Source organism: Rhinolophus sinicus, linkage group LG06 (genome assembly GCF_036562045.2).
Source record: "Rhinolophus sinicus isolate RSC01 linkage group LG06, ASM3656204v1, whole genome shotgun sequence".
Taxonomy (NCBI): Eukaryota; Metazoa; Chordata; class Mammalia; order Chiroptera; family Rhinolophidae; genus Rhinolophus; species Rhinolophus sinicus.
The window spans coordinates 18,702,356-18,727,808 of NC_133756.1; the positions used below are offsets into that span (position 1 = coordinate 18,702,356).

The 25,453-nt window shown below is 50.6% G+C and overlaps 1 protein-coding gene across 3 annotated transcripts in view; it reads right to left on the minus strand.

The window, feature by feature from the left end:
• TRABD2B (TraB domain containing 2B) overlaps nucleotides 1-17,967 on the minus strand; it is a 227,567-nt gene extending 209,600 nt beyond the window's left edge. The window contains exons 1-2 of one of the 3 annotated variants that reach the window (XM_074334689.1): nucleotides 17,237-17,966; nucleotides 14,611-15,171 (exon numbers count right to left, since the gene is read on the minus strand). In XM_074334689.1, coding sequence (XP_074190790.1) covers nucleotides 14,611-15,171; nucleotides 17,237-17,338 — 663 coding nt within the window. In that variant the 5' untranslated portion in view covers nucleotides 17,339-17,966. Of the gene's footprint in view, nucleotides 1-14,610; nucleotides 15,172-17,236 lie in introns of all 3 variants that reach the window. The other 2 variants (XM_074334688.1, XM_074334687.1) reach the window with 2 other exon arrangements.
• Nucleotides 17,968-25,453: the final 7,486 nt, after the last annotated feature.

Sequence of the window (25,453 nt, forward strand, 5' to 3'; positions counted from 1 at the left end):
TACAAGACACAGAGAGTGGGTGTTCCTATTAAATGCTTTTGAATCCCAGCGATGATGAGAGACCCAAGGCTGTTTACCACTTTGGATATTTACTTTTTTCATATACAAATCAGCTCCAGGGCCATCAGCACCGACGCCACCTCACAACACAGCCCTCTGACGTCCCTGCTCTTCCCCAGCGCCCACACATGGTTTGAATTTATTGGTTTTAGCAGCTTTCATTTATACTGTGTGTGGATCATGGAATGACCAGCAAACAGAAGCTCTGATCCATGCCCTGGAAAAAACACAGAAGTGTGAGGAAGGGGGTCGAGGAGGAGGGCTGGGAAGATGCCTCCAATCCCAAGAGAAGTGTCTCCCACCCACAGGGGGGCCCAGCGGAAGCCCTTAGGGCCCCTGTGGGAATGAGGGGTGAGCAGGAAACCACAGCCCCACCGGGAGACGGTCGGAGCATGAGGGTAAGAAGAGGCTCCGTGGTCACAGCCAACCAGCCAAACACCTGGGTGCCACAGAGGGAAGTGCAGGCAGCTGCCTAGATATTTGACCTCCTGGAACCAAACATCTGGAAATCTGGGAACAATGTAGGGGTGTGGTTGGGGACTTTCTGTTTTCCACTCGGATACTTGGCCAACGATGCGTAGATATGGCCAGTAATTTTACAGCTACCCACAGCATCCCTCAGCATGTCCTTGGAGCCAGGCCCTAAGCAAACTCAGATTCATTTCGTTAGATGAGGTTCCTGCCCTCAGAGAACTTCCGATTATGGAGGAGACAGACATGGAAGCATATAAAAGACAATAAAATAAAAAATGACCTTTTCTGGTAAGGTCAGAGCCAACTTAGAAAGTGGCTTTGCAGCAGTAGGGCGCGGTTTCTGGTTTACCAAGTACTCTCACACCTGCTCACGGGGCGCAGAGAAGGGAGGGACCCGCCTGGGTTCATGCTGCTGCCTCCAATCCAGTGCCGTCAAATGTACATTTACAGACTGTAGAGCCTCCCACCCCATGTCCACTTGGGGAACGTTCAGGAACCACCTCCGCTTTGAACAGGTGGAATCCCCCAAATCTTCCATCAACGGGCCACGTGAAATGCAGGGACATGTTACTCTTCAGGAGCTGTTTTAGAAGTGGTGATCAGGTCTCAGGCTCCCTTACAAGAGGCCCTGTAACATACGTATTTAACTACCGCTGGTTTCTCTCATTCAGCCACCAGACCACTTTTATCATCTAGTTTTTAAGATAATTGCCCCCCACACACACACCCACACACACTCGAGTTCCTGTTCTGGAAGCGGAGAGGCCATCTCCTCCGGCCCAGCAGTGAGAGCGTCCTGGGTCTGATGACAGAAAACACCCTCACATAGAAGCTCTTTCCTCCAGCCCAGGGGCTTGAGATTTCCAGGCAAGCCTGGTGAGATGCTCCAGTTTGATGAATGACTATATTACAGAACACAGGAGTGGGGGACAATGGTCCCCCAATGCACCCAGGATCAAGTCCAATACTTCTTAACATGCATTACGAGGCTTCCACCATGTGGCCCATGAGCCTCTATGGCCAATTCCCGAGTCTCCTGTTTCTCCCACAAGCATTCTCTACACATGAGTAAGGACAGTCCCTCCACCTGAATCAATATCACCGTCATACGGGGTGCTCCTTCTGAACCCAGGGAACACTCGTGTGCCCCTCAATACTGAGGTCAGGTGGCATTATACTGCCAAGTATAGTATGAGTCCCTAGCCAGCCACGCATCAGGAGGGGAGGTCTGCCCATCGCATAGACATGGAGCATCTGTACCTGGACGGCAAGGATGCAGTCTCACGCATCTTGGCAGTTTCCGTACAGCCTCCAGAGGACCCGAGTCCCACAAAGTCACCGCCACCATGGGGTGGGGGCTCACGGTCAGGGCCCAACAATGACAGATAGGTGGCAAATTGAACAGGGACTCTTCAGGACTGGGGGGCTGGGAGTGGCCCTCTGTCACCTACCCCCACTCCTGCACCCACACCAGAGAGCTCTGCAGAGAAGCACCCCAGCCATCCAGATGGGTGCTGTTACGAATTGACAGCCCCTCTTCCGTTGGGCCCTCAACCTGCCCTACCCCCCACCCCGGCTCCTGCCAAGGTCAGCTTCTGCTCCCAATCCCCACCACAGACTCCCTTTCCACACTCTTCCTCACACTAGGTCCTGACAACAGACCACCTCACTCGCTCCTTCCCAAGGCAGCAGGCTTCCTCAGGAGGGAAGAGCAGAAGTCTGTCAACTCCCTGACCCTCCCAATCTTTCATACTTCCAGTCTCAGAAAAAGAGCTGTCCCACTGTCCCCACTGTTGGATTCCAGTACCTTTTCATTAGATGCAGAAGAGAGGTTGAAAGCATAGGGTATGTAGACAGACTTCCAGGGTTTGAATTCTAGAGCCTCCACTCATTGACGGTGTGACCTCAGGTAAGTGAATTAAGCTATCTGTGCCTCAGTTTCCTCACCTGTAAAATGGGGCTGAATAACAGTATGTACCTGAGAGACTGTGATTAGGATTAAGCAGGGCAGTACCCGTAAAGGACTCAGCCCCATTCTTGGCTGTGAACTCTGTGGAGAAGCACCTCTCTGAGGTCTCTCCAACCCCTCTCTTCCTCACCAGCCCCATATTCATGACCTGGAACTAAGTCTGGCATAGCGTACTTGCCAGTGTTGCTTGCTAAATGAAAGAATGAATGGATGGATAAACAGTTTCATAAGAACAAATTGAATTCCCTGAGTGTTTACAGGGTATTTTTCTTGGAGAGAAAAAGAAGAAAAACACCTGCACACCAAGGACTAAGCACAGAGCACTTGAGGGCCAGTCAAGTTCTTCCCAGGCTGTATCCCCCGATTCTCCCACTAACTCTGAGCTGCTGCTGTTGACATCCCACCTACCTAAACAGTAGAGGAAAAGGACCCGCAGAGAGGAAACTGCTCCAGGTCATGGATCAAACCCCTGGTTGAGCGGGGCCTCAAGCCAGGTCTCCAGCCTAAACTTTTTGGTCCCGCCTTTTTGATGTGTCCCCTCTCCAGGTAGCAGTGGGAGATCACAGGCGACGTGAACCAGAACGAATATGATCCAACACGACACACCACAGATGGTCAGAAAAAACTGACCACGGTATGAGTGGTCAGGCCACACAGTTCCCATCAGGCCAACCAACTACGATCCCTGCTTTGGATGAGACTCAGTGTGAGAGACGAAAGGTTCCAGAACTGTCTTCTCTATGGGATGGGCTTCACCTCACGACACAGGCAGTGTGAAAATGGGCCAATAACAATAATTAAAATGACCATGACTTAACCACCACAATTACCATTCATTACCTCTTACCCTGTATCAGGCACTCAGCTATGTGGCTTCCAGGCATTACCTCATTTACTCCTCACAACACACCAGGGGGTAAAGACTATTGTGAGCCCCATTTTTTTTTTCAGATGTGGAAACAAACCCTCAGTCATCGAGCCAAAGCAGTGGAGCTAGAATTCCAACTCTAGTCCAGCCTATCCCTTCAGGTATCAAAAGATCCAAATAGAAATCCTGGCTCCATCATTTTGCACAAAGTACTTAGCCTCAATTTCCTCCAAATGGGGAAAATAATAGTTACCTTTCAGGATTGTTTTAGGAATTTACTGTGATAAACCCGAGGCCTAGCACATAATAGGCACTAACTAACAATGGCTCTCTTGAGAGCTGGACAGGAAAAGGAAAGAATAAAGCCAATGGAGGGAGGGGCAGAAACACTTTTCCTTGCATACTTTCTGCACTTTCCCATCCTGGCACTTTTGCTTAATAGTCCCCTTCCTCCCTGCATGGCTTTTCCCACTCCCATCTCCAGGGGCCCCAATCCTCTTCAACCTGCAATATCTCCACCAGCAATCCTGCATTCCTCTCTCACCACCCTCTCCACGAAACAATACTGATGGAAGCAGAATAATATAAAATCACCTGCAAGACCACCAGCAGGCTGTGGCCTGGGGGTTAAGTAGTGCTACGTCAACTGAAGTCCCAGTGAAGGTCAAGCACAGTGACCAAGCATTGTTACCACTGAGGTCCCAAAGTGTCTCAGTTTACTCATCCCATGACCAATCCACAGCTCTTCAAACTGCATCTCAGCCCCAATATAGGGTCTGGTGCTAAAAAATGTCCCATAATCCAATGGATGCTACAGCCACTCGGTTGGAGAAATCCACGAAGCCACTGGGAGTCTGAGCACTGATGGATGGAGGGGGACTGGTCTAGCCCCTTCTAGATGTCCCTGTCTGGACAAGAGGAAGATGGGTAGCGCATGTGGAAGACCAGAAATTGCAAACCGAGATACAAAGGATTACAATTACCATTGTCAATTAGGCTTTTGTCTCTTCTCAAACTCAAGGCTGAGCAGCTCAAGAAAGGGAAGCTAAGACTAAAGGATGAGCCAGAGAGATTTCCAAAAGGCTTTTTCTGCCAGCAAAACCTTCCGTTCTCAAAAAGGCTTTCAAATGGGACCTGAGGCTTAATTTTCGAACAGCCGAGAAGGCCCATTAAGTCCCCAGGAGATAAAACTGGCCGGAAAACTTTAAATAACGTCAATAGAGAGGAGGCAGGTAAGTTCTTTGAACAGCGGAGGAAGGAACAAGGCCTTGCCTTTTATCTTTGCTCTGTGCCCTCCCCTTCCCAGGGGAGGGGTGGCCATGGGGATGCCATGCCTGCGTGACGAGCCCCTAAGCGCTGGCCCACCAGGCCTGCCTGCACGGTCGTCTGGGAGGTCGCCTGGCCTGGCCGAGGTGCGTGTGAGGACGCGCACGCTGCTCTTTCAAGAAAGGAGGGAGGCAGACGCGGGCTTCACGGGCTGACTAAAGTAGCCTGTGCTCCCAGACGGCCGGGCACAGCCCTGCTCTCTGCCTTAGGGGCACGGGGCAGAGGTGGAGGTGGGCAGACAGTAGGCAGATGGTTTCATTCAGCCTCGTCTTCCCACAGCCCATGCAGACAGGGGCCAGGGTGAAGTGGGGACAGCCTGCATCATTCCGCTCCTGGCTCAGGCGTAGGTACCTCCAGTCTCCAGGGCTTAGAACCCCACAGCATTTGCCTGCTAACTTTTACTCCTTCTTCAGTTCTCAGCTTCATCCGAGCTTCCTCCAGGAAGACCTCCCAGATCTTCCCAGGACCGGGAAGTGTGCATCTCCCACAATGCACCACTTTACCCCCACAGCCACCCTCAGCCACCCCCACCAATGTAAGGCATCTCTTCCTGTTCCCCTCCCCACCCTAAAAGGGAGCACCCTAGGAACAGCATCATTTTTCTTGTTCATTTTCTTTCTCCAGCACATATCCCAATGTCTGGCACACAGTAAGAGCTAGAAAACATTTCTTGAATTATACTATAATGATGCTAATTTAAAATATATGAGCTAGTGTTTACTGAGTGCTCCTTGTATATCTGGCACTGTACTACAGTGCTTTCACCAATCAATTAACTCTCACAGCAATTGGCTGAGGTTGACTGATGGGGAAAGTGAGGTAGGGAAAGGTTATGTAACTAGCCCAAGGTGACTTACATTCCCAATAAGTGCAGTGATTCTGGGCACTGAAGAAATGCTGGGTGTCCTGGGTCGACGCCCCTCCCCACCCCCAGTTGAGTCTGCACTATGCTGTGTAAATTTATTGAAGACTAGTTCTTGGTTCAAAGGTAGAATCAGACCAGGATAATCCTCTGAATAAGGGAGGGGGGGGGTGGGAGCTTTATGCAAAGAACACAGGCTCATAAGGTCAAAGCAAATGACAAGTAAATTTGAATGCTCCCCCTGCCCTCCCTGACCCAATGGAAGAAAAGGAAGAAGAACCCCAAGAATAAAAGATGACAGGGTTTCAGCACTCAGGGTAGGGGAATATTTGCACTGCCTACAGGGGAGGGATGGTGGTCAGGTACTGATCTGAGAGCCTACAGGGTCCCCCTAGTCAGGGAGGAACAGACTCCAGCAGCAGATGCTACCAATGAGACCGCAGATTTCCATATCATCCAGAGACGGCCCTAGGGCTCTGACTTGTATGGACCTAGTTTAGTGACCTTCTGGCTCTTTTCAAGGGTAGTCAGGCATTTAGGGTGACCCAGGTACAACTCACTATTGTTGTGGACTGAATGTTTGTGTTTACCCCGCCTTTCATATGTTGAAATCCTAACCCCCAATATGATGCTGTTTGGGAATGGAGACTTTATGAGATAATTAGGTGTAAAGGAGGTCATGATGTAGGGCCCTCGCAATGGGATTGGTGTCCTTTAAGAAGAGACACCAATGAGAGAGCTTGCTGTCTGTCTCTTAGTCTCAACTCACACCTACCCCCAACCCTTGCCACCCCTGCCATGGGAAGAAACAGTGAGAAGGCAGCTGTCTCTAAGCCAGAAAGAGAGTTCTCTCCAGAACCCAACCATGCTGGCACCCTGATCTCAGACTTTCCAGCTTCCAGAACCGTGAGAAAGTAAATTTCTGTTGTTTAAGCCACTCAGCCTATGATACTTTGCAATGGCAGTGGAGCAGACTAAGACACTCACCAATCCTTTGAAAACATAGTGCTATTTCGCAACATGTACAAATGTAGAGCCATTACACTGGACACCTGAAACTAATATAATGTTATGTCAATTATACCTCAATACTAAATAAATAAATAAATAAAAGGAAAAAACCCACAATGCTAACAGCCAATCACAACATTGCTCCTAACCTCAAGCTTCTGAGGTATGATCACGTGGCATCAGTCCACGGCGGCAGTGAGCGCTAGTGACTATGGGTGAAAGTCTAGCTATAAAGGGCATTTGTTTGAAGACTCCAGGCTTTTCAAGTGGACTGCCCTCAGGAACCTTTGCTGCTGCAGAGGAGTCAGAGTTAGGCAGACAATAACATCTGGGGTGGTAGAGGGACCAGCAAAAGCAAATATGCACGGAAGCAGGATCAGGAATTGTGCGTGAGAGGCAGGCAGGGAGGGAGAACTCGAACAGGTCAGCACCGCTGGGGCTCAAATCCAAAGAAGCAAGTCATAGGTAAAATTAAACATTTTAAAATGAAAACAAAGTAGGGGGATAAGGTGAGCCTGGAGAGCCTCATGTGGGCTCTGGGGAGTAAAGAGAAAAAAAGGAGGCCTTTGTTTGCAAGTAACATATGAGGAAGTGGAAACAAAGTGTTCCAGGCTGGAGCGAGATCAATCCAATTGGGACCTATGGATGCTCCAGAATCCTGAGTGAATGGGCCAGCAGCAGTACAGGACTTGTCTACACGGCTCAGGTGGGAAGTCTGAGGGCTTTCTATGAATGTGGAGGCCAAGATGCAGTGCCTTTTTAGCATCCAGAGCTGCCAACATCCCAACCACAGAACGTACCACAAAGCCCCAACTTCAGACCTGGAATACCTTCAGTATAATTTTATAGTCAATTGTAAGCATATTTTGAACTAGGTTTTGAATCCAAGTCTATGAGGAAAGAAAAGACTGCCTCAGTAATCATTGTAATGTAAAGTAAAATATATAAGTGCTGAAAGAATATCATAAAATGCCATAAAATATTCCACAGAGGGAAAGAATATATGTGGCTGAGGCATCAAGGAGAGCTTTGGATCAAGTCTTCCCAAGCAGATTAGATTCAGAAGCATTCTGGGAAGACTTCCTGGAGGAGGTACAGCTTTGAGCTGAGCCTTGAAAATCTCATAGGATTCAGAAGTGGAAGAGGAAAGGAGGAAATTCCTGGAGAGGGAGGGGGCCCAGCACAAGCAACAGGGCTTCCAAGCTTGGGGCAATAGTTTTGTGTTCCAGCGGATATACGACGCAGATTTAAAAGCCTGTGGATCCTGGAGGAGCTGCTCGGCGAGACGGCTTGGCAGCCGCCAAGCAGAGCTGAAGGCTGGGCCACCGGCTGCCTGTGGATTAAGTGGGCGGACAGAGAGCCAGTGATGGGAGATAAAAGGGAGTGAAGTGGATAATATTTAGAAGCAAACTTGAGGGGAAAAGAACGTCGGCAGCTTGGCTGGCAGGCTGCGGCACTCGTCGCATTCTTCTGTTTCCTCCCTAGGAAAGCTGCATTACCAGGCGACCTCTTCCTGGCTTTGAGTGATGTCCAAATGGGAACTATTAACAAAGGCACGCTCCCATTTTTATCTCTGTCACAAAATGCCTCACCGCTCAGGCTTTCCGTCTTGGGCCTGGGATTGGCTGGCGGGAGTGTTGCGGGAAGGAGATCAATGTGTTTTCGGACAGGGCTTCTTGGAATTCTTGAGAACTGGTCCCTTCCAACTCTAAAATTTTAGAAGTCTGCGTCTATGAGCTGAAAATTCTTCAAAGTTGAGAGGGTTGGATTTCACAACGTGAAGATTCTTCGAGTCCAAAAATGCCTCTGAGCCTAACGTTCTAAGATTTCACCATTCTTAGATTCCCTGAGCCTCCAAGCCCTAGCTTAGGATGCGGAGATTCTGTCAGTCTGGAAGATTGCATGCTGTGAACTTCTGATTTTGAGACTAGACTATTTCGTGACGTCTTGGTCACCTCCAGCTTCATGGCCTTACTCTCCTTCAACAGAGGTCCCTAAGCCGTCCTGTGCATCTATTTCTGTGTTCATCCCACCACACTGTTACTACATTAAATGTTAAAGTCTGACTTAACCAGGTCGGAGAAATTGGACAGAGCCTGCCATGTCAGCAGGGGCCCTTTGTAAAGAGCTCTCTGGGCAGAGAAAGACTCTGAAAATACATATGCCTGGGGAGTCAATGCTAGGGGGTCCCCAGAGGGACTTCCACACCATGTGACAGACATAGCTGAACAGCTCCCAGCCACAGGGCTTGGTGTGGGAGACACAGTGGGTGTGGCAGGCTGCAGAGCACAGGGTGGAGGTAGGGCCAGAGGAAGTCTATTTCGCAGTCCAGGAGCTGGAGTTACACGGTACACACTAGGCTAGCCTGTGTTTTGATACAACACTGACTGAGGGGCTCACATTCTGTGGGTGACTGCTGGGGAGAAAAGGGCTTAGCCTGGTCTGAGGTCTTTAGGGGTACCCCGCTGCCTTGGGGGAGGTGTCTGATCCCTTCCCTCGGGAGGGCACATAAATCTTATGGGAAGACACCAGTAGGGACTAATGCTGTGGATCCAAGGAACCACAGGTGGGTGCTGCTGTGGCTGCCAGGAAGGCTCAGAGAAGGTGAAGACTCGGGAATGGCCATTTTTAGAGGACTGGAAATAAGAGATGAGTTCTGAAAGACGGGAATGTACGATGGAAAGAGAAAGGGAGAACAGACTCTCCATGTGAGGTGTAGAGAACCAGGACCCAGGACAGCCTAATGCATGGGTGCTTCGTGCCTCAGTTTTCACAGCTGTACAAAAGGACTAATGACACCCACTCTCCCTGTCTAGGCAGTGAACTTTCTGCAGGAAAGAAACCCAGGCTGTTCCCAGGTCTCTGCTCCCAGCATTGCACTGGCCCGACAGACACTAAGACGCTGTGCCTGAATGAGTAAGGAAGGGAGTGAGCAAGAGGAGTCCCAATGAAGGAAAGGCTCCCAGGCTGGGCAGGTGTCCAGCGGACTGTGCTGAGACAGGCTGGGCTCTCTCTGCTCTGCAGACTGGCAGTGAGAGGCAGCAGGATCACCCAGCGGAACCCACAGGCTTCTGCACAAGTAGGTATCGGCAGCAGCCCGACAAACACAAGCCTGCCAGCCCCTCCCGGCTGTGGGGAACTGAGGCTCAACATCTCAGGGTGGCCCGGGGCCTCTAATATATGGGGGCCAAAGCCTAGCACCACAGAAGTCGTAGCTGGGCCAGCCCTGGGAATCATGTGGCCAATACTCCCGTGGGACAAAGCGGGCAACCTCGGCCTGAAGAGGGAAAAGGACTAGCCCATAGTCACAGGCAAGGTAGGAATGGATCAGGGCTGGAGCTTGCTTTGTAGTTGAACGACCCACTTGATGATTTCCACATTTCGTGTCCTTGTAGGAGCTATTAAAGTTCAAGGAGGGGGCCCCTCACTGTGGCTTATGCAGTCTCTCTGCAGATGGTAGAAGGAAGGGAAGCAAGGACGGTCACATCATGGTTTCTGACCATTCATTCATTCTCCAAATACGTATTAAGCACCTAATAACGTGTGCTGGCCCTATAGGGTACAGAGATATAAGAGCTCTGACTATAAACCAAAGAGATCCTTCTTTATTCAACTGTGCCTGCTTAGCCTGTGTGAGGAGTGCCATCTTCACAACGGTCCCTTGGAAAGCTGAGGATGTCTTTGGGAATTCTTATTTTAGAATCACCTTCAGATCCCATTTATAAGCCCGGAGAAAATCAGTGTCAGCACTTTTCAATTATTTCTCTCTCTATATATATATATTTTAATTTTTTAAACAAGATATGATGATCTCCCACTACTCCAACACGCACACTTACTATCACCAGATCATGAATTCTGACTATTGAAAACAAAAGTCACGTCACCTCTCAGATGCCTGAAAAGCATGGATGTAGCTTCAGACACACCTGAGTTTCAATCCTGAGTCTGCCTGGCCTGGCTATGTAATCACAGCCAAGTGACTTAACCTTTTTAAGCCTCAATTTATTGTCTGTGAAAGGGATATGATGATATGTCTTGTTACATTTCCGTGAGGTTTAGAGATGATGTACTTATGAGGTCTAATGCAGCACCCTGTACAGAGACAGAGCTCAATAAATGATAATTTTGTGGTTTCTGACTCCCTAGTAAGGGGCTGTAGAATTTTACAAACATTTCGGACAGCCTTGGCAGCCGTGCCCAAGTGTTCAGACTCTGCACACACTGGATGAGTGATGTCGCATGTTTGTTAAAGCAAGCAAAGTACGGAACGGCAGGGTCCTCGGTTTCTCATTATGCTTCAACAACCACAAAACTGAGAGGTCTAGATGACAGTCCAGTGCCCTCCACCATATGGGTGGGGGAGGACTGAGGCCCCCTAGAGGGAGAAGGCGGTCTCCTCATCAGCCCAGCAAGTTAGTGGCAGCTGGTACCAGTCCCTGGAGGGAGCAGACAGCTGATCGGGGGATCTGCAGGTCCCAAGATTGTCACAAGATCTGGAGTCAAGGCTCAGGCATCACCAGGCCCCTGAGGGCAGAGGCCACTACCACCCCTTACTAGTTCAGCTTTACCCTGTCCAACAAAGGATGGACAGTGGACGTGGCTGCCGAGAGGTGCCCACAGGCAGAGATGAGCCTCTGTTCTCTTTCTTTCTCAGTCCTGGAGCCCAGACTCTTTTCCAAGCACAGGATTTAGATCTAAGTAGTCATTTTACCCACTCAATAACCTCCCACACATAGTGTCTTCTCATGTCCTCACAAAACCAGGACAATTGTGAAAGGCTGGTCACTGCTGCCCAGTTTGATAGCTAGGAACACCAAAGTTACATACAAGTCATTTGCTTTAGAGCCAGAGCTGGGACTGAAATCTAGAGCAAGTCTCTTCTCTCTTGGCCCACCACGCTGAGCTGCCTGTAACACATCAGGGAAACCTTTAGAGGGTCTGCCTTCACCATGCCCACTCCAGCCCCAGAGCCAAAGGAAATAATGTCTCCATAAGTATAAATTCTCCAAGAAGTAAACTTTTAAGTGCTCAAGTCCTAAAGCGGAGAAAGAAATAGAAGGAAAGACTGAAGGAAGGATTGCAGGAAGACACGAAATACCTACTCAGCATGGGGTGGCAGAAAGACCTCATCCTTCCTTTAGAGTCAGGCAGACTGGCTCTGTTCCTTATCAGCCATGTGACCTTGCTCAAGTCCTCCAACTTTTCTGAGTAGCCCACCTTAGAAACCTACAGGGTTAGGAGAAGCCAACAAAATGGAAAAGCACACGGAGCTTCCTGCAGGGTGCCAGGCACGTGGAGTTGATTATAAACGTCCCATGGAATGTCAGGGCTGGAAGGGGCTTGGAGGATGACCTAATCCTGGTGTCTCATTTCACAGATGGAAAAAACAAGGCCCAAAGAGAACTGACTTGCCCAAGGTCACACAGCAAACTCATGGTGATATTGGGTCTAGCACCCTCAGTTTATATTAAAATCAGAGACCAGAGCCAAAGAGCCCAAAAATCCAAGCTGTGCAAAGGTGGAAGAAACTTCTCAATGGTTCCTCCAACCCATGGAGTCCCAAAATGTAAGCTTCCTCTCTCCACTTAGGAAGGAAAATAGAAACATTTGAGAAATACTCAAATTAAAATGAATTTCCCAGGTCTTAACAAAAAGGCACTCTCTTTTAAGCCTTTTATTTCCCACCCTCCTCTCTCATTGCTACCCCCCCAAATATTTTGCAATAACAGTAATGCTGAGAGGAAAGAAAAAATAAAAATCTGATGCACTTAACAGATATTTCGGTACAATAATGCATCACAGATGTTCATATCAAACTGTGCACGCGCGCATACAATTTTCCTGAGAAGGCTGTTGCATTTCTGACTTTGGGGTGGGGGATCCCTAACAACCCCATCCACCCAGGCTCTGGAATCCCTCCCTTCCCATTTAGCCCACGGCTGCCCCCAGGGATGGAGGAGAGATTTCATCACTTTGTTCCAAAATGATAACAGGACAAATTGGTGGGGTCGGACTCTCTGGCAGGTGGTGAAGGGTGTGGAGATTAGGGAACCAAAAGGGGACCTGTTTTGTTTTGTTTCAGACTTGCTTCCTGAAGCCCTCTCAAGGAGCTGGACCCAAGAACAATTTTAAGAGTGGGCCCAGGCTGGTGATGGAGTGGGAGCATTTTTGAAACCAGAGATTTGAGTCTGTTTGATCTTCAAACATGGGCTTTGGAGACTGTCAGCGGGCTCCTCGCTGGCCGATGAATGGCTCTCAGGAACTTTTCCTAAAACATAACCTCACACACTTTCCAGCAAATGTTTTCAACCTACCAAAGCCGTCATTTGGTTGAATAGCAATGTTTCCAGACCCCGAAGAAAGATAGTTTTGTTGTTTTAAGAGAGACAGATTAAAGCCAGGGGCTGTTTAACCAGAGGGTTTGTGTGCTCCCTTCAGCTCTCACAGATTCCTCTGTGGTTGGTACAATGAGGGTGTTGAGAGTGATGGTGGATCCCCCACCTCCCCAGCCTAAAAAAGATATCGAGGCCAGATGCAAGGCCTCCGAACAGAGAGGCCTCCCACAAGCCTGCCTCCAAAATGAGATGGGCGGTGAGCGCTGGGGAGCCCCACGCAGATAATATCAGCTCTCGGGGCTGGCAAGGGAAAAGTCACTTCAGAGAGAGAAAGCCGGTATGTTCAGAGGAATCAGCGCTGGGCCAGAGAATGCACAGGATTTTCCCCCATGGAGAAGGAGTCAGGCGTAGTCAGAACCCTGCGGGGCGTGACTAACTGCCCCAATATTCCTGCCACCAGGGCTCTCTGGGTAAGGGCTCCACAATTATGGGAGAGCCAGCAGGAGAACCGACAAACCCGCCTTTCATTTGGCCGGCAAATCAATCTAGCTTCTTACCTCCCTGGGGACAATATTGCATTTCCCCTGGAAAAACAAAGGCCAGAGATCTCCGAAGGGGGATCCGTTTCTGCTGCTGTTGCCCTGGTGAAGGGCAACGTCTCAGGAGCAGCAAGCAGATCTGGTCCCAGTGGTAGAGCTTCTGGCCAGGCGAATTTATGGGACTGTCTCCTTAATGGGGGAGCTTGCCGCAGGGGCCACACCTCACTCCTCACTGAGGCATCAGGCCCAAGAGCTGTCTTGGGGCCTCCTTGCAGGGGCCACGAGCCATGATACGGAGCCCCATCCCAGGACTGACAGCCTGTTCTCAAGAGACAGATGTGAACTCATTGTTCCCAGGGCCTCAGAATTGAGTTTGGGGCCAGTGAGTTGCAAGTGACCTCTGCCCATGGAGACAGGGCTTTTAATGACATTTTGCTGGATCAGGTCTCTGGCAGCCAGAGACTTTAAACCTCCTAAGCTCCGCCCTTCTCCCTGCCCCCATTCCCAGGTTCTGAAATTAGAACTGTCAACCTTTAAGTGAACACATTTCTCTGAAATTATTAACCCCAAAACTATCCTGGCTGGCTTTCTCTCAGCCTAGGGAGGCCATCTGAGGGTCGCCTGGCGCTTTGCAAAGAGCTGGGAAATTCAGCAGCGGTGCACGTCAAACAGCAACCACAGACACCACGTCCACTCACTACACCTGCCCTGGCCCCCAGCCTCAGGCAGCATGTCTCCCTGTCTGTGTTCTCCGTACACACGCTGCTGCCTGGATGTGCCCACACAACAGCCTCAGGACAGCCTTCTGCTCTTAAGACCCAGGGCATCTGCCGCAAACTTGCAGCTCCCTCTTTTTGTTTTCATCCCTGTGATGCTCCAAGGGAAATTCTTTCTGCTCAGGTAAGCACGGCAGGTGGCGAGTGTATATCCACAGGTAACACCACTGAGAGGGAAGCAAACACCCAAACTCTTACCCCCAATTCCAGCACATTCCAGTTTGCCTTCATAGCCCCCAAAAGCAGCTAGAGAGCCACCCCACAGCCCCAAATACCCTGTCCCTTTAGGGGAAAGACAGGGTTGCAGTAGCTGGAGGAGGAAGACAGAGACAAGGACAAAGCGCACCGGGGCTCCCCAGCTCCGGGGGCTGGGTGCCAAGTGCCTACCTGGGAGAAGTTGAGCCCATTGAGCGGATGGCACTGCTCCTCTACCCGCTCCACAGCCCCAGTGCTCTTCTTCATCTTCTCGGCCTGCTGGGCCAGGTAGAGGTCCAGCACAGGCACACCCCGCGAGCGCACGTCAGTCTCCGTGAGTGAGTTCACCATCAGCATCACCCACACCGGCCTCTTGCGCTCCCAGTTGCCAGCAATGGCGTTGAACAGGTAGTCGGCGTAGAGCCCCTTGCCCCGCTGTGCAGGGGTCATCCAGGAGGGCATCATCAGCTTCACATAGTCCAAGTGGCGCTTTAGGCGCCAGTAGAGCTCGTGGGGCAGCACATCCTGCAGGTTCTCCCCATGTGGCAGCAGCTGGCAGCTGGCCAGCGCTGAGATGGTATAGGGGTCTGTCAGGTCCAGTTCAAAATACACACGGGCGCTGGCCTGGAAGGCCGCCTTGGAGTTGTCGGGGATGAAGTCCCAGACGCGGGTGTAGGGGACATGGATGGTGCCAAACAGGTAGGCCGGGGGGTCACGCCGAATAGTCCACAGGAAGGAGTTGAGGTCCCTTTGCTGCAGGGGGAGAGGAGAAGGAAGGCAGTGAGGCTGACACAGTAGAGTAAACCATGGTTAACACAGAAGGGCAGAAGGAGGTAGCGATGGAAGGCAGAGACCTACATGGGGCCATGGAAAAGAGCAAGGGCTTTGGAAGCTGAAAGACACACAGGCAAATCTTGGCTTTGCCTTGTCTTAGCGGTATGATCTTGAGCACATTGTTTCACTTCCCACAGACCCAGTTTCCCCATCTGTAAAATGGGGGGTGGGGGGCAGCGAGAGCAGCTACCTCAGGGATTGATGGGAGGATGAAAAGACACAACATATGTAAATAAGCCCTCAGAGCAGTGCCAGGCACAGAGGAAGGGGCAATGAAGGAAGCTCTCATTAGGATCGGCTCTCACCGTGAGTGCCAAGGTCGGCCACACCACCTGAGAATATTCATGCTCGGCCAAGCCAAACCTTCACCAGTGGTGTTTCGTGAGGGGGTGGAGAGGGGGCGAAAGAGTCCTGCTCTGGCAAGAAGGGAGGAAGTCATATAACTTTTAAATCCGACCATTAGAAGATACATGCCAAGAGCACTTTGAAAGCAGAACACCTATTAAAACTAGCACACCTATTTAAACAGCGACTTCCCACTCATCAGGGTGATACAGTTTTCTTTTTGGAGGGCAGGTCTGGGTGTCAGCTACTCTGCTCGACCAGCTGAAACCACAGATGAGAAAGTGCTTTAAAAGCTGCAGGCTAAGTGAAGTCTCAGGTCCTGGTTTGGGAAAGGAGGATTCTATAGAATTAGTCCCCCAAAATGTACACATTCTGGGTGCTTTCCAGGCTGCTCCCCTATGTAGGTGTACCTGGTCTCTAACCGTAAATCTCTGTCATCTTCCACGACCTAAACTCTGACAGGGTGTGTGTAGGGGTAAAGCAGGGGCTAGGAAACAGGGCTCATGTCTCCAGATCCAGTTTAGGGCCAGGGGTTAAGGGGCATGAGAAAGCAACTGTCATTTCTCTCAGGCAACGTCACTTTCCATCCAGAAAGAAACCCCTGACTGCCCACTTAGCACCTGCAAGTTTTAGATCAACTCAACATTTTTTCTAATTGATTTTAGCATAATGAAAAGTATGTTTCAGGATGGGTAAAGAGAACAGTACCTTACATTAGTAACAACCAACAATTGTAAATCCCAGCATATTGGAGATAAACTGGCTTTTAGCACCCAGCAGGCCACGGAGCTCCCTGTTTCCACCCAAGTCAGGAGGCTGGAGGTGTACCTTGCCCAAGGTCAACTAATTCTCTGCTAACAGGGAAGCCAGTGAGAACCCTACAAAAGTTTCCTGGTCCCTGGGCCTCCAATTCAGGGTTATTTTCAATGCATTAATTTACACTTCGAGGGAGGGATACTGAGGGAAACCAAGAGATTCCTTGGTTTGGAAGGAAAATTAAGAGAACCAATAATTACACAACCCCAAGGAAATATTAGGCCAGCATGTCCTGGCATTTCCTTTTCCTCTCCTCTGGAATCTTCCCCCTTTTTGTGAAATAGAGGCGCTTGGAAGAGTGGGTGCTGGGGCCTGGGCTGGACAGGGAGAGAAAAGTGGGAACCTGCACCAGGGAGAAAGTTTGCCTTAGGTCACAGTGGAAGGGCAGGGGAGACGGGAAGAGTGTGAATGAGAGAGAGGAAGGGTCTGATGGAAGTTAGAGAAGAGAGCCAGGAATGGTAGAAACAGGGAGTCAGAGTGGGCAGAGAGAAACCAGAGGAGCAAAGACAGGATAAGAGCAAGAAAGAAGTGAGTCAAAGGGGCACAGAGAGAAAACAAACGTCCAAGCAGGACGAAAGTCGAGGAGAGCTCAAGAGCGTCAGCGTATGGAGGAGCGGGAGAGGGAGCGCCCATCTCGGCTCCCGGCACCGAGCTGAAACCCGGGCAGCAGAAGCTAGGGAAGGGCGCCTGAGGCAGCGCCCGGCAGGCGTTGGTGGAACGGGTGGGCTGACGTGGGTGCGTAAGGCAGGACCCAAAACCATCGTCCCCACGGGGCTGGAGTGCCCGGGCGGCTGGGAGAGTGGCCGGGCAGGCGCTCGCTCACCGATCCTGGCGGCCGGCACTGTCCTCCGTCTGGGGGCTGCGGGCGGGCGCGGGCAGTGGCGAGGAGGGCGGCGAGCAGCGGCCCCGCCAGGGCGGCGTGCATCCTGCTGGGGCCCGCGGGGCGCGGGGGACCCTCCTGGGCGGCGCCGCCTCAGCGGGGCGGGGAGCCCCCAGCTGGGCACGGAGGTTCCTCTGGAGCACTGGGCTCCAGCCGCAGGATGCTGGGAGCCCTCTGGGGCGTGGCTGGATGTCCCTGTCGAACCTGGGGGTCCCTTCTGGGTGGGGCTCCGTCTGTTGGAAGAGGGGAACCCTCTGGGGCGGGGCCCCTCACCAGGGTGCACAGCCCCGTCGGTGGAGCCCCGGGGTTCTGAGAGCGCAAGGGGGATCCGGGGAGCGCGGAGGTCCTGAAGCTGCGTCCCGGTCCAGGGGCGCGCGGTGCTCCTGGGGCAGTACTAAGATCCCGCAGCGCATGGGGTCCCGGGATTATGGTGGGGACCTGGGGCGCACAGGGTCCCAGGGGTGCGCCGCGCTCCAGGGGGCGCGCAGTGGGACAAGTGCACCGGCGGGCGCGGCGGGGACGGGGGTCGGGTCTGTATGCCCAGCTGCCCCTGAGCCGGGCTCAGAGGGGCGGCGGGCGGCCGCGCGGCCGCTGCCCGGGCTCCGCCATGCTGCTCCGCGGCCGGGAGGGAGGGAGAGAGGAGGGCGGGAGAGCGGCGCGGAGCCGGGCCGGGCGGGGGCTGGGGCCGCCGGGGCGGGGGGAGGGGAGGACCCGGCGCGGGGCGCGGAGGGCGGGGGGCCGGGGCCGCGCCGGGCCGGGCTGCAGGGAGTCGGGGCGAGCTCCACGCCCGGGCGCGGCGAGGCGGGGTCTGATGGGCATGGCAGGCGCTCGTTCGCTCCTCTCTTGCTCCCTCGCTCGCTCCCTCACACACGCGCGGAGGGAGGCGAAGCCCGCAGCAGCCACTTCCCAACTTTCCAAACTTCCCAGCGCAACTTTTTCCTCTCCTCCCCTGACTGCGCCTCCTCCTCCCCCATCCCTCCCCCTTCCCTTCGCCTGCTCCCCGCCCGGCCTTAGCTTCCGCGTGTGGCCGCCAGAGGGCGCCCGGGGCGCGGCCCCGCTTGGCCAAACTTGATGGGCTCTGAAGTGGAAGCTTACTGGGCAGGCAGCTAAAATTTGGGGACATGGACCATCCTCGCCCAATGCATCTGATGCGCAGATCATGGCGGGAGTGAACAGCAAGAGGGTCGGGAATGAACAGGCATTCCCAGACTGACTGGGAAGGCAGCACTCAAAATAATTCAGGGAAGCTGGTATATACAACTTTGTATCCCGCCACTTTTATGCCTATAACTGGCGTGTGTTTAGTAGGCACTCTGCAAACACTAGCTGAATTAAAACAAAATATCAAAATAACCTTTCTCAAAATTCCTTGGAACTTTTCCATTTAAACAATCCTGCCCCATCAGTTTCCTTGGAACCACAGGGGATCCTTTGAGGGTTCTGGGAGAGTGAGGATTCATATCACAGTTCCTTAGACCATAAGAATTGAAATATAACTTAAAACCAACCCCCTTCTGCTTCCGAGAGGAAATGAAGCTTAAAGAAGGCCAAGGGGCAAGGCTGAAGACTTCTGGATCATTTCCAGCAAATGGGTAAAGTAAGTCACAGTCTGACTTAGTTCTGTTAAGCAAGAGTTTGCTGACTCCTACTATCCTGACAACAGAGACTGAAGTATGAATTAGGTAGAATTGTCAGGAGCCCACAGCCTGGAGGTGAAGACAGAGAGGGACAGACACACAGCAAATGATTAAAATACAGACCATGAGTGCCAGGAGTGACAGAAGCACAGAGAAATGGGAACAGAGAGGAAGGGCCCCTAACACAGCCCGGAAGCTCAGGGAAGACTCCTGGGGCGGGGTGGGGGGGGGTCCTGAAGGATAAGTCATAGGTAGCTGAGTGAAGGAGGTGCACACATTCTTCCAGGTTGGAAGAAGAGCAGGTGCCAAGGCATAGAAGTGGGAGAGCACAGGTATCTGCAGGGGGCTGCAAGCAGTTAGACATGGCTGGAGAAAAAAAGCCAGCAGTAGGAGCTGAGGTTGTGTCTCCTGGTCAGGCTGCAGAGTTTGCACTTCATATGTACTAAGTGATGGGGAGCCACTGTAAGATTTGAAGAAGAGGATGACTGGAGCAGATCTGTGCTTTCAGGAGGCACAGATTGGAGGGGAAATTGGAGGAAGGGCGACCAATGGGGAGATGGGCCAGAAGAAGAGAGGTCTCCTGATTCCCAGCTCAGTGTTCTCCCACTCCTCCCACTCACACCTTTGAGCACAAGATTGAGCAGCTGGAGAATGGCCACTGTGAAGGTTGGGAGAAGACCAGCTGGGCTGGAGGCGCAGAAAGGCTCCCAGGGCACAAGATCTGGGCCTTTGGGAGGAACACGGGGGAAGACTAGAGACCGGCAGATTGAACCACATAGATTGCCGTTTCTGTAGATCAGAAATGAATAAGTGTTTGGCAATTTCATAGAGTTCAACTGGCGTGGTGTCTAGAGCAACTTCAGTCTCTTAGCCATGTGCACATCTGGTGACGGATGCAGAGCAGGCTGGAGTGCCCAGACAGTATGAGAGAAAGGTGCGGCTCCATGTTTCCCACACACAGCTCTGAGAACTGCAGCTGTAACAAAAGAGAAGTCCTTTAAATAGCCTCCCTCCACTCACTGCGGCTCCCAAACTCCCTGCAGTACCACTGCTCCACTTGGTAAGGAAGAGGTGAAACAGTTGGGAAGTAGGAGGAGAATTCAGTTCTACTGAGAAGGAGTGTGATGGTCTCCATGGGTAACTAGAAGACACAGGCAGACAGCAGACAAAAAAAGGACCAGATCAACCTAAAAGCTGATCCATATAATTAAAGTGATGGTACATGTGAATATATGTGTGTGTGTGATTTTTAAAATGTCCCAGAGCTTTTTTTCCTAAAATTATAAAATGTTCATTGGACAATTGTCATGAGTGCCCGGTATGATTTCCTCCTCTATGGCCCTATCCTGTGGCTGTGTGACCAGAGCCAAAATAATTAAACTCTCTGTGTCTCTCTTTCGCCATCCAGCTTCCTATCCTCACTATTCTCTGAGTCAATGTGTGCCATAATGCTTCAGAATCTCCACTGGTATTGCTGTTAATATTCTTGACAAGGTTGTTTTACTCCTAGGGACATACCCAAGAGAATTGAAAACACCTGTTCACACAAAAACTTGTGCACAAATACTGACAGTAGCACTATTTAAAATAGCTGAAAGGGAGAAACAACCCAAATGTCCATCAACTGATGGAAAATGTGGGATATTCACATGATGGAATATGATTTGGTCGTAAAAAGGAATGAAGTACTGATGTAATATGGATCAATCTTGAAAACATTTCCGTAAAACAACAACAAAAAGTTGGGGTCCTCCAGAGAGAGTGCTTCCCAAGAGCAAGGGTCTTAGTGTTTTCAAATAATTTTCCCCCTTATGTTGTGGTGAGAGAAGCCCTAGATGAACAGTCCTGAAGTCTTAGAGATATATCGTGCTTCTGATAACAGCTCAGTGAGCAGCTTTGGGTGGTTCAGTTGTCCTCACGAGACCTCGGTTTCCTTATCAACAGTATGAACAAGCTCATGGAACAGATAACTTTTAAGGGTCTTTTGTACCCAACACTAGAGTTTAGAGTTCCATGGCCACTGCCTGCCCAGTGGCCTTTAGGCAGGATGGAAAGAGAACAGAGCTCAGAAGGCAAGCAGTGGATTCAGACGCCTGCCTCCTCTCCCCGGGCACATCTGGCCCACTTTCCTTTTATTGCATTTTAATTAAGTTGTTTAATCAGATGGGTACCAGGAATCTGTAAGCTGTAACAGCCCAGGCAGGAACAGAAGCCTTGTAGCGGAACTAAACCAACAAAGTCTGCCTCTTGAGCAGATGCAGGAGCCCCTGGTCCTGCAAAAAGGCATCTCTTGGAGAGGCCAACGAAGGGCTCCCCTGCTCTGCCCACTCAAAGGAGAAGCTTTGCTCTGGGCCTGAGGGCTGCCCTCGTGGCTAGTCATTGCTTGGGCCACTGATCACACTAGTGCTTTCAAATGGACCTGGCTTGATCTGACTTCCAGCTCCAACTCCTATCCCAGCTGTGCTCAACTCCCACTCACTCCCAGGCTATCTTCTCCACCCTAGCTTTAGTTGGTTGGAAGTTAATCCTTGGTGATTGAAAGACGTGATTGTCTTGGGGAGTGGAGAAGAAGGGAAGCAGATTTCAGGACCATGCAGAGGTCAGCAGTGCTTAACATAGTCCAGAGTGATGGAAAAGAACCAGGAAAAAAAGGTAGACAGTAAGATGGCTCAGAACAGAGCATTCCCTTACCAGAGTGGGGAAATAGACACAGGATCATAGAAGCACGTTAAAGGATTAGAGTTGCTATACTAGATGGCATTCATTAAAAACAAAAAGCCCTACTATGGTCCAGGCCAGCGGGGGAGTGGAGAGCACAGAGAAATCAGTACAGGGTTTTGTCCTCAGGGAGCTGGCAACCCAGTGAGGGAGACAGAGATGCAAACAGATAGGGTGTTTTGGGAAACAAATGGGGGTGGGAGGCAGAGCAACCTTCAGAGAGAAGAAAATCAGGCTTAAGGGAGAGATCAGCAAAGGTCTTTCCCAGAAGGTGATGTTTTCGTTGTTCTCTAAGGATGAGTAAAACAAGGAGGCCGAGGGAAGAAAGGTCATTTCAGACAGTGCGAACGGCATATGCAAAGCCTTGGACTCTTAATGTTTGGCATACTTGGGGAATTGTAAACAATGATGGAGAGAGCTGGAATTCGAGAACTACCAGAGAGGGTCAGAAATAAGACAGTACCAGGAAGGGCCTTGCACGCTGCAAAGTTCTTCATCTTGATGTTAAGAGAATGTAACCTTCTTAGCTTGTTCTGCATAAAGTGTGGGTGCTGATTGAGAGTGACTACATGTCAGATTCCCAACGGGACGTGTTCATAGCCTAGTGTGTGCAACCATCAGTGATATAACAATAATGACATGCACGGGAGTTAATTCACCATTACTCATTGGGTTCCTGTGTGTACTGCAATGTGGAAGGCATTGACGGAATATAGTCTTGACCTCTGGCTATTTCAATTTCTGAATAAGATACAAATTATTCAGTTGACTAGTTAAAATGCAGTTAAGTGCCAGGTGAGTAACATAGCATTGCAGAAGTCCCAAAGTCAGTGAGAGTTGGAGTGTCACCTTCTGGGAGAAGTGGCATTTGAATTAGGCCATGAAGGAAAAGTAGGATTTGTATAGATGGAAAGAGGCTTGCTTGCATCCCAAATAAGGAGAATGATGAAAACAAAGGGGAGCGGTGGGCTAGGGAACAGAACATTCTGGTTAGAGGAGAGGGGTGATGTTACGAGTGGGGTGGCATGATCGGGGTATTAGGAAGGAGGAAAAAGAATCGGGGGTTACTCTAGACCAATTCTGTGCTAGACCCTTTGTCTAAAGGATCTCAGCAGCACAGTGAGACTGATATTTTACCCCCATTTTAAAGATGAGGAAACTGAGTCTCAGAGGGGACACATGACATATTCAAGCCACATAGTTGATAACTGCAAGGCTTGGACTGTCTAGTTCTTTCTACTAACCCACTTGCTTCCTTTGCATCTGTTGAGATACCAAGGGCCAGGTGGTATAGGTTTATGGGTGTGGCTGGGGAACACGTAGACACATGCAAACACACACAATCACTGGGGGACTCATTCACACCACATATGGCACGTTCTGGGTTGTCTCTCCCAATCTAATTAGGACAATTGTGGGACAATTGTCATTTAGGAGACTTTTGCCTTTCACTTTAGCCCAAGCTGTGCAAGGCTCCATTCCTCTATGTCGGATTCTATAGACATATGGAAAGGGAAAAAAGAAATGTGATGCTTGAAACAAAATACCCCATCGAGCTGACCACTAAATAGCACTTAGACCCCAAGTATACACACAGCTGCTTTATGTAATGAAGGCTGTGGACCATGTTCCTGGATATAAAATAACAAACCACATATAACGTTTTACATTGCTGTGTAATTAGTCTGCATCTGTGAGTGTGCGAGCCGACCAGGGTGAGCAAAGGGGGGCTTGGGCTGTGAGCACAGCGAACCGTAGAGGAAAGAGCATGTGCTGTGGGACCAGGAAAATGGGAGTTTCAATCCTTGCTCCCCACTTTGTAGCCCTGTGACCTTGGGCAAATTATTTTAGCTCTGTGAACTTTCAATTCCATATCTGTCAGTAGAAGTAAAAGTACATGCCTTACCGCAAAGGGTTTTGCCTGTCCTGCCCCCGCAGGGATATTTGCCAATATCTAAAGACATTTCTGGTTATGATAACTGGGAAGGGTCTGCTGGCATCTCATGGGTAGAGACCAGGATACTGTTAAACACCCTACAATACATAGGATAGTTCCCACAACAAAGAATTCTCCCACCCAAAATACCAGTTATACTGAGATTGAGAAATCCTGTTTTATAGAGTTGCTATTTCAAGGATATAATCATTATTAATTTTTATTGAGCACTTACTGTGTATCGGCACTGTTCTGTCACTTTATTTAAATGTGTTCATGCTTAACTCCCTGGATGAAGGAAGTACTATTACCCTCATCTGATAGGTGAGGAAACCGAGACCCAAAAACTTGCTCAAAGTCACACAGCCAATCGACAGTGGAGCCAGCGTTTGAACCCAGGCATTGGGGCTCCAGAGCTTGCCACATGCTAGATGAGGTCACGCTTAGCAAGTGCCTCTTCAATGTGTGGCACATGGTAGTGATGGTGACTTCTGTAAAGAGGGGAGGAGGGTTCATTCATTCATGCAAGATGTATGTATTGAGAGTCTAATCAATGCTTGGTGCTAAAGAATTAGTGAACATAGGAAGGGTCTTTGCTCACACAGACCTTATTTTCCTGTTAATGAAGGAAAACAATAAAGAAATAACCACTACCAATGGAGATAATGAAAGTGATAGAGATTGCCTGTGAGGAATGGACAGAAAGAGTCAGCTAGGAGAAGGTCTGGGGGAAGAGAACTCTCAGCAGATGGACCAGCCTGAGCAATGCCCAAGGGAGGGAGCCAACTTGGTGTGTTCAGAAAGCAGAGAGGAATAACGGAGATGCCAGCCAAGATGGAGGAATAGGTAAACAATGTGCTTACCTCCTCTCATGACCACATCAAAATTACAACTAAACTACAAAACAACCATCATTGAGAATCACCTGAAATCTTGCTGAACCGAAGCCCTACAACTAAGGACGTGCAGAAAAAGCCACCTCGAGACTGTTAGGAGGGGCAGAGGCATGAAGCAGGCTGGTCCCACACCCACATGTGACCATTAAAAATCGGGAAGGATATCTCAGCTGCAGATGTCCCCCTCCCAAGGAGCAAAATGTCCCAGCACCATACCAGGCTCCTTGGCCCGAGGTTCTAGTACCAGGGAGAGAAGTCCCCATAATTTCTGGTTGTGAAAACCTGTGGAGATCATGGCTGATTGAGACAGAGGGCAGCTGGAGTCCCAGGGGCTCCTCTTACAGGGACCCACACAGACTTACCAACAGAGCCACTGGCTCTGGGCTCCAGCACTATGGTAGCAACTGGAGAGGCAACAGGGACATACGGGGTCGGGATGGGGGTTGGGGGGAACTGAGTTGTCTGGCTGCAGGATGAGGATTGGAGGGGCAGCTTTCTCCCAGACAGAGGAGCTGATGGAGGCCATTGTTTCTTTGTTGGGCCCTCTCCCTTCCCAGCGTGGGGACACAGGTGGCGTCTTATCTGAGTCTCCATCAAGCTGGCTAACACCATTTGTTCACTACACCCTGGTGATTCAAGACCCTGCCTCACCCAACTTTTGGGCACACCAAAGCCACTTCCAGTGGCCTTTTCATACAAACTGCCTGCCTTGGCTCATGCTGCAGACTTTCCTAGGGTCTCTCAAAGGTTTGTAGAACCCAAACAAGCAGCATCTGACTTGTGTGTGTCCTATACCTGTGGCTGAGCAGCCCTAAGCCTGGCACTAGTGGCAGCCAGCCTTGGTTCACGGCTTGACCTCTCAAGGCACTTCCAAGCATGGGGCAAGTGGCATGAATGGTATTAGCCAGGTTAATGGAGACTCAGGTATGGTGCCCACCTGCATCTGGGAATGTCTGCGTGCAGGAAAGGGAAG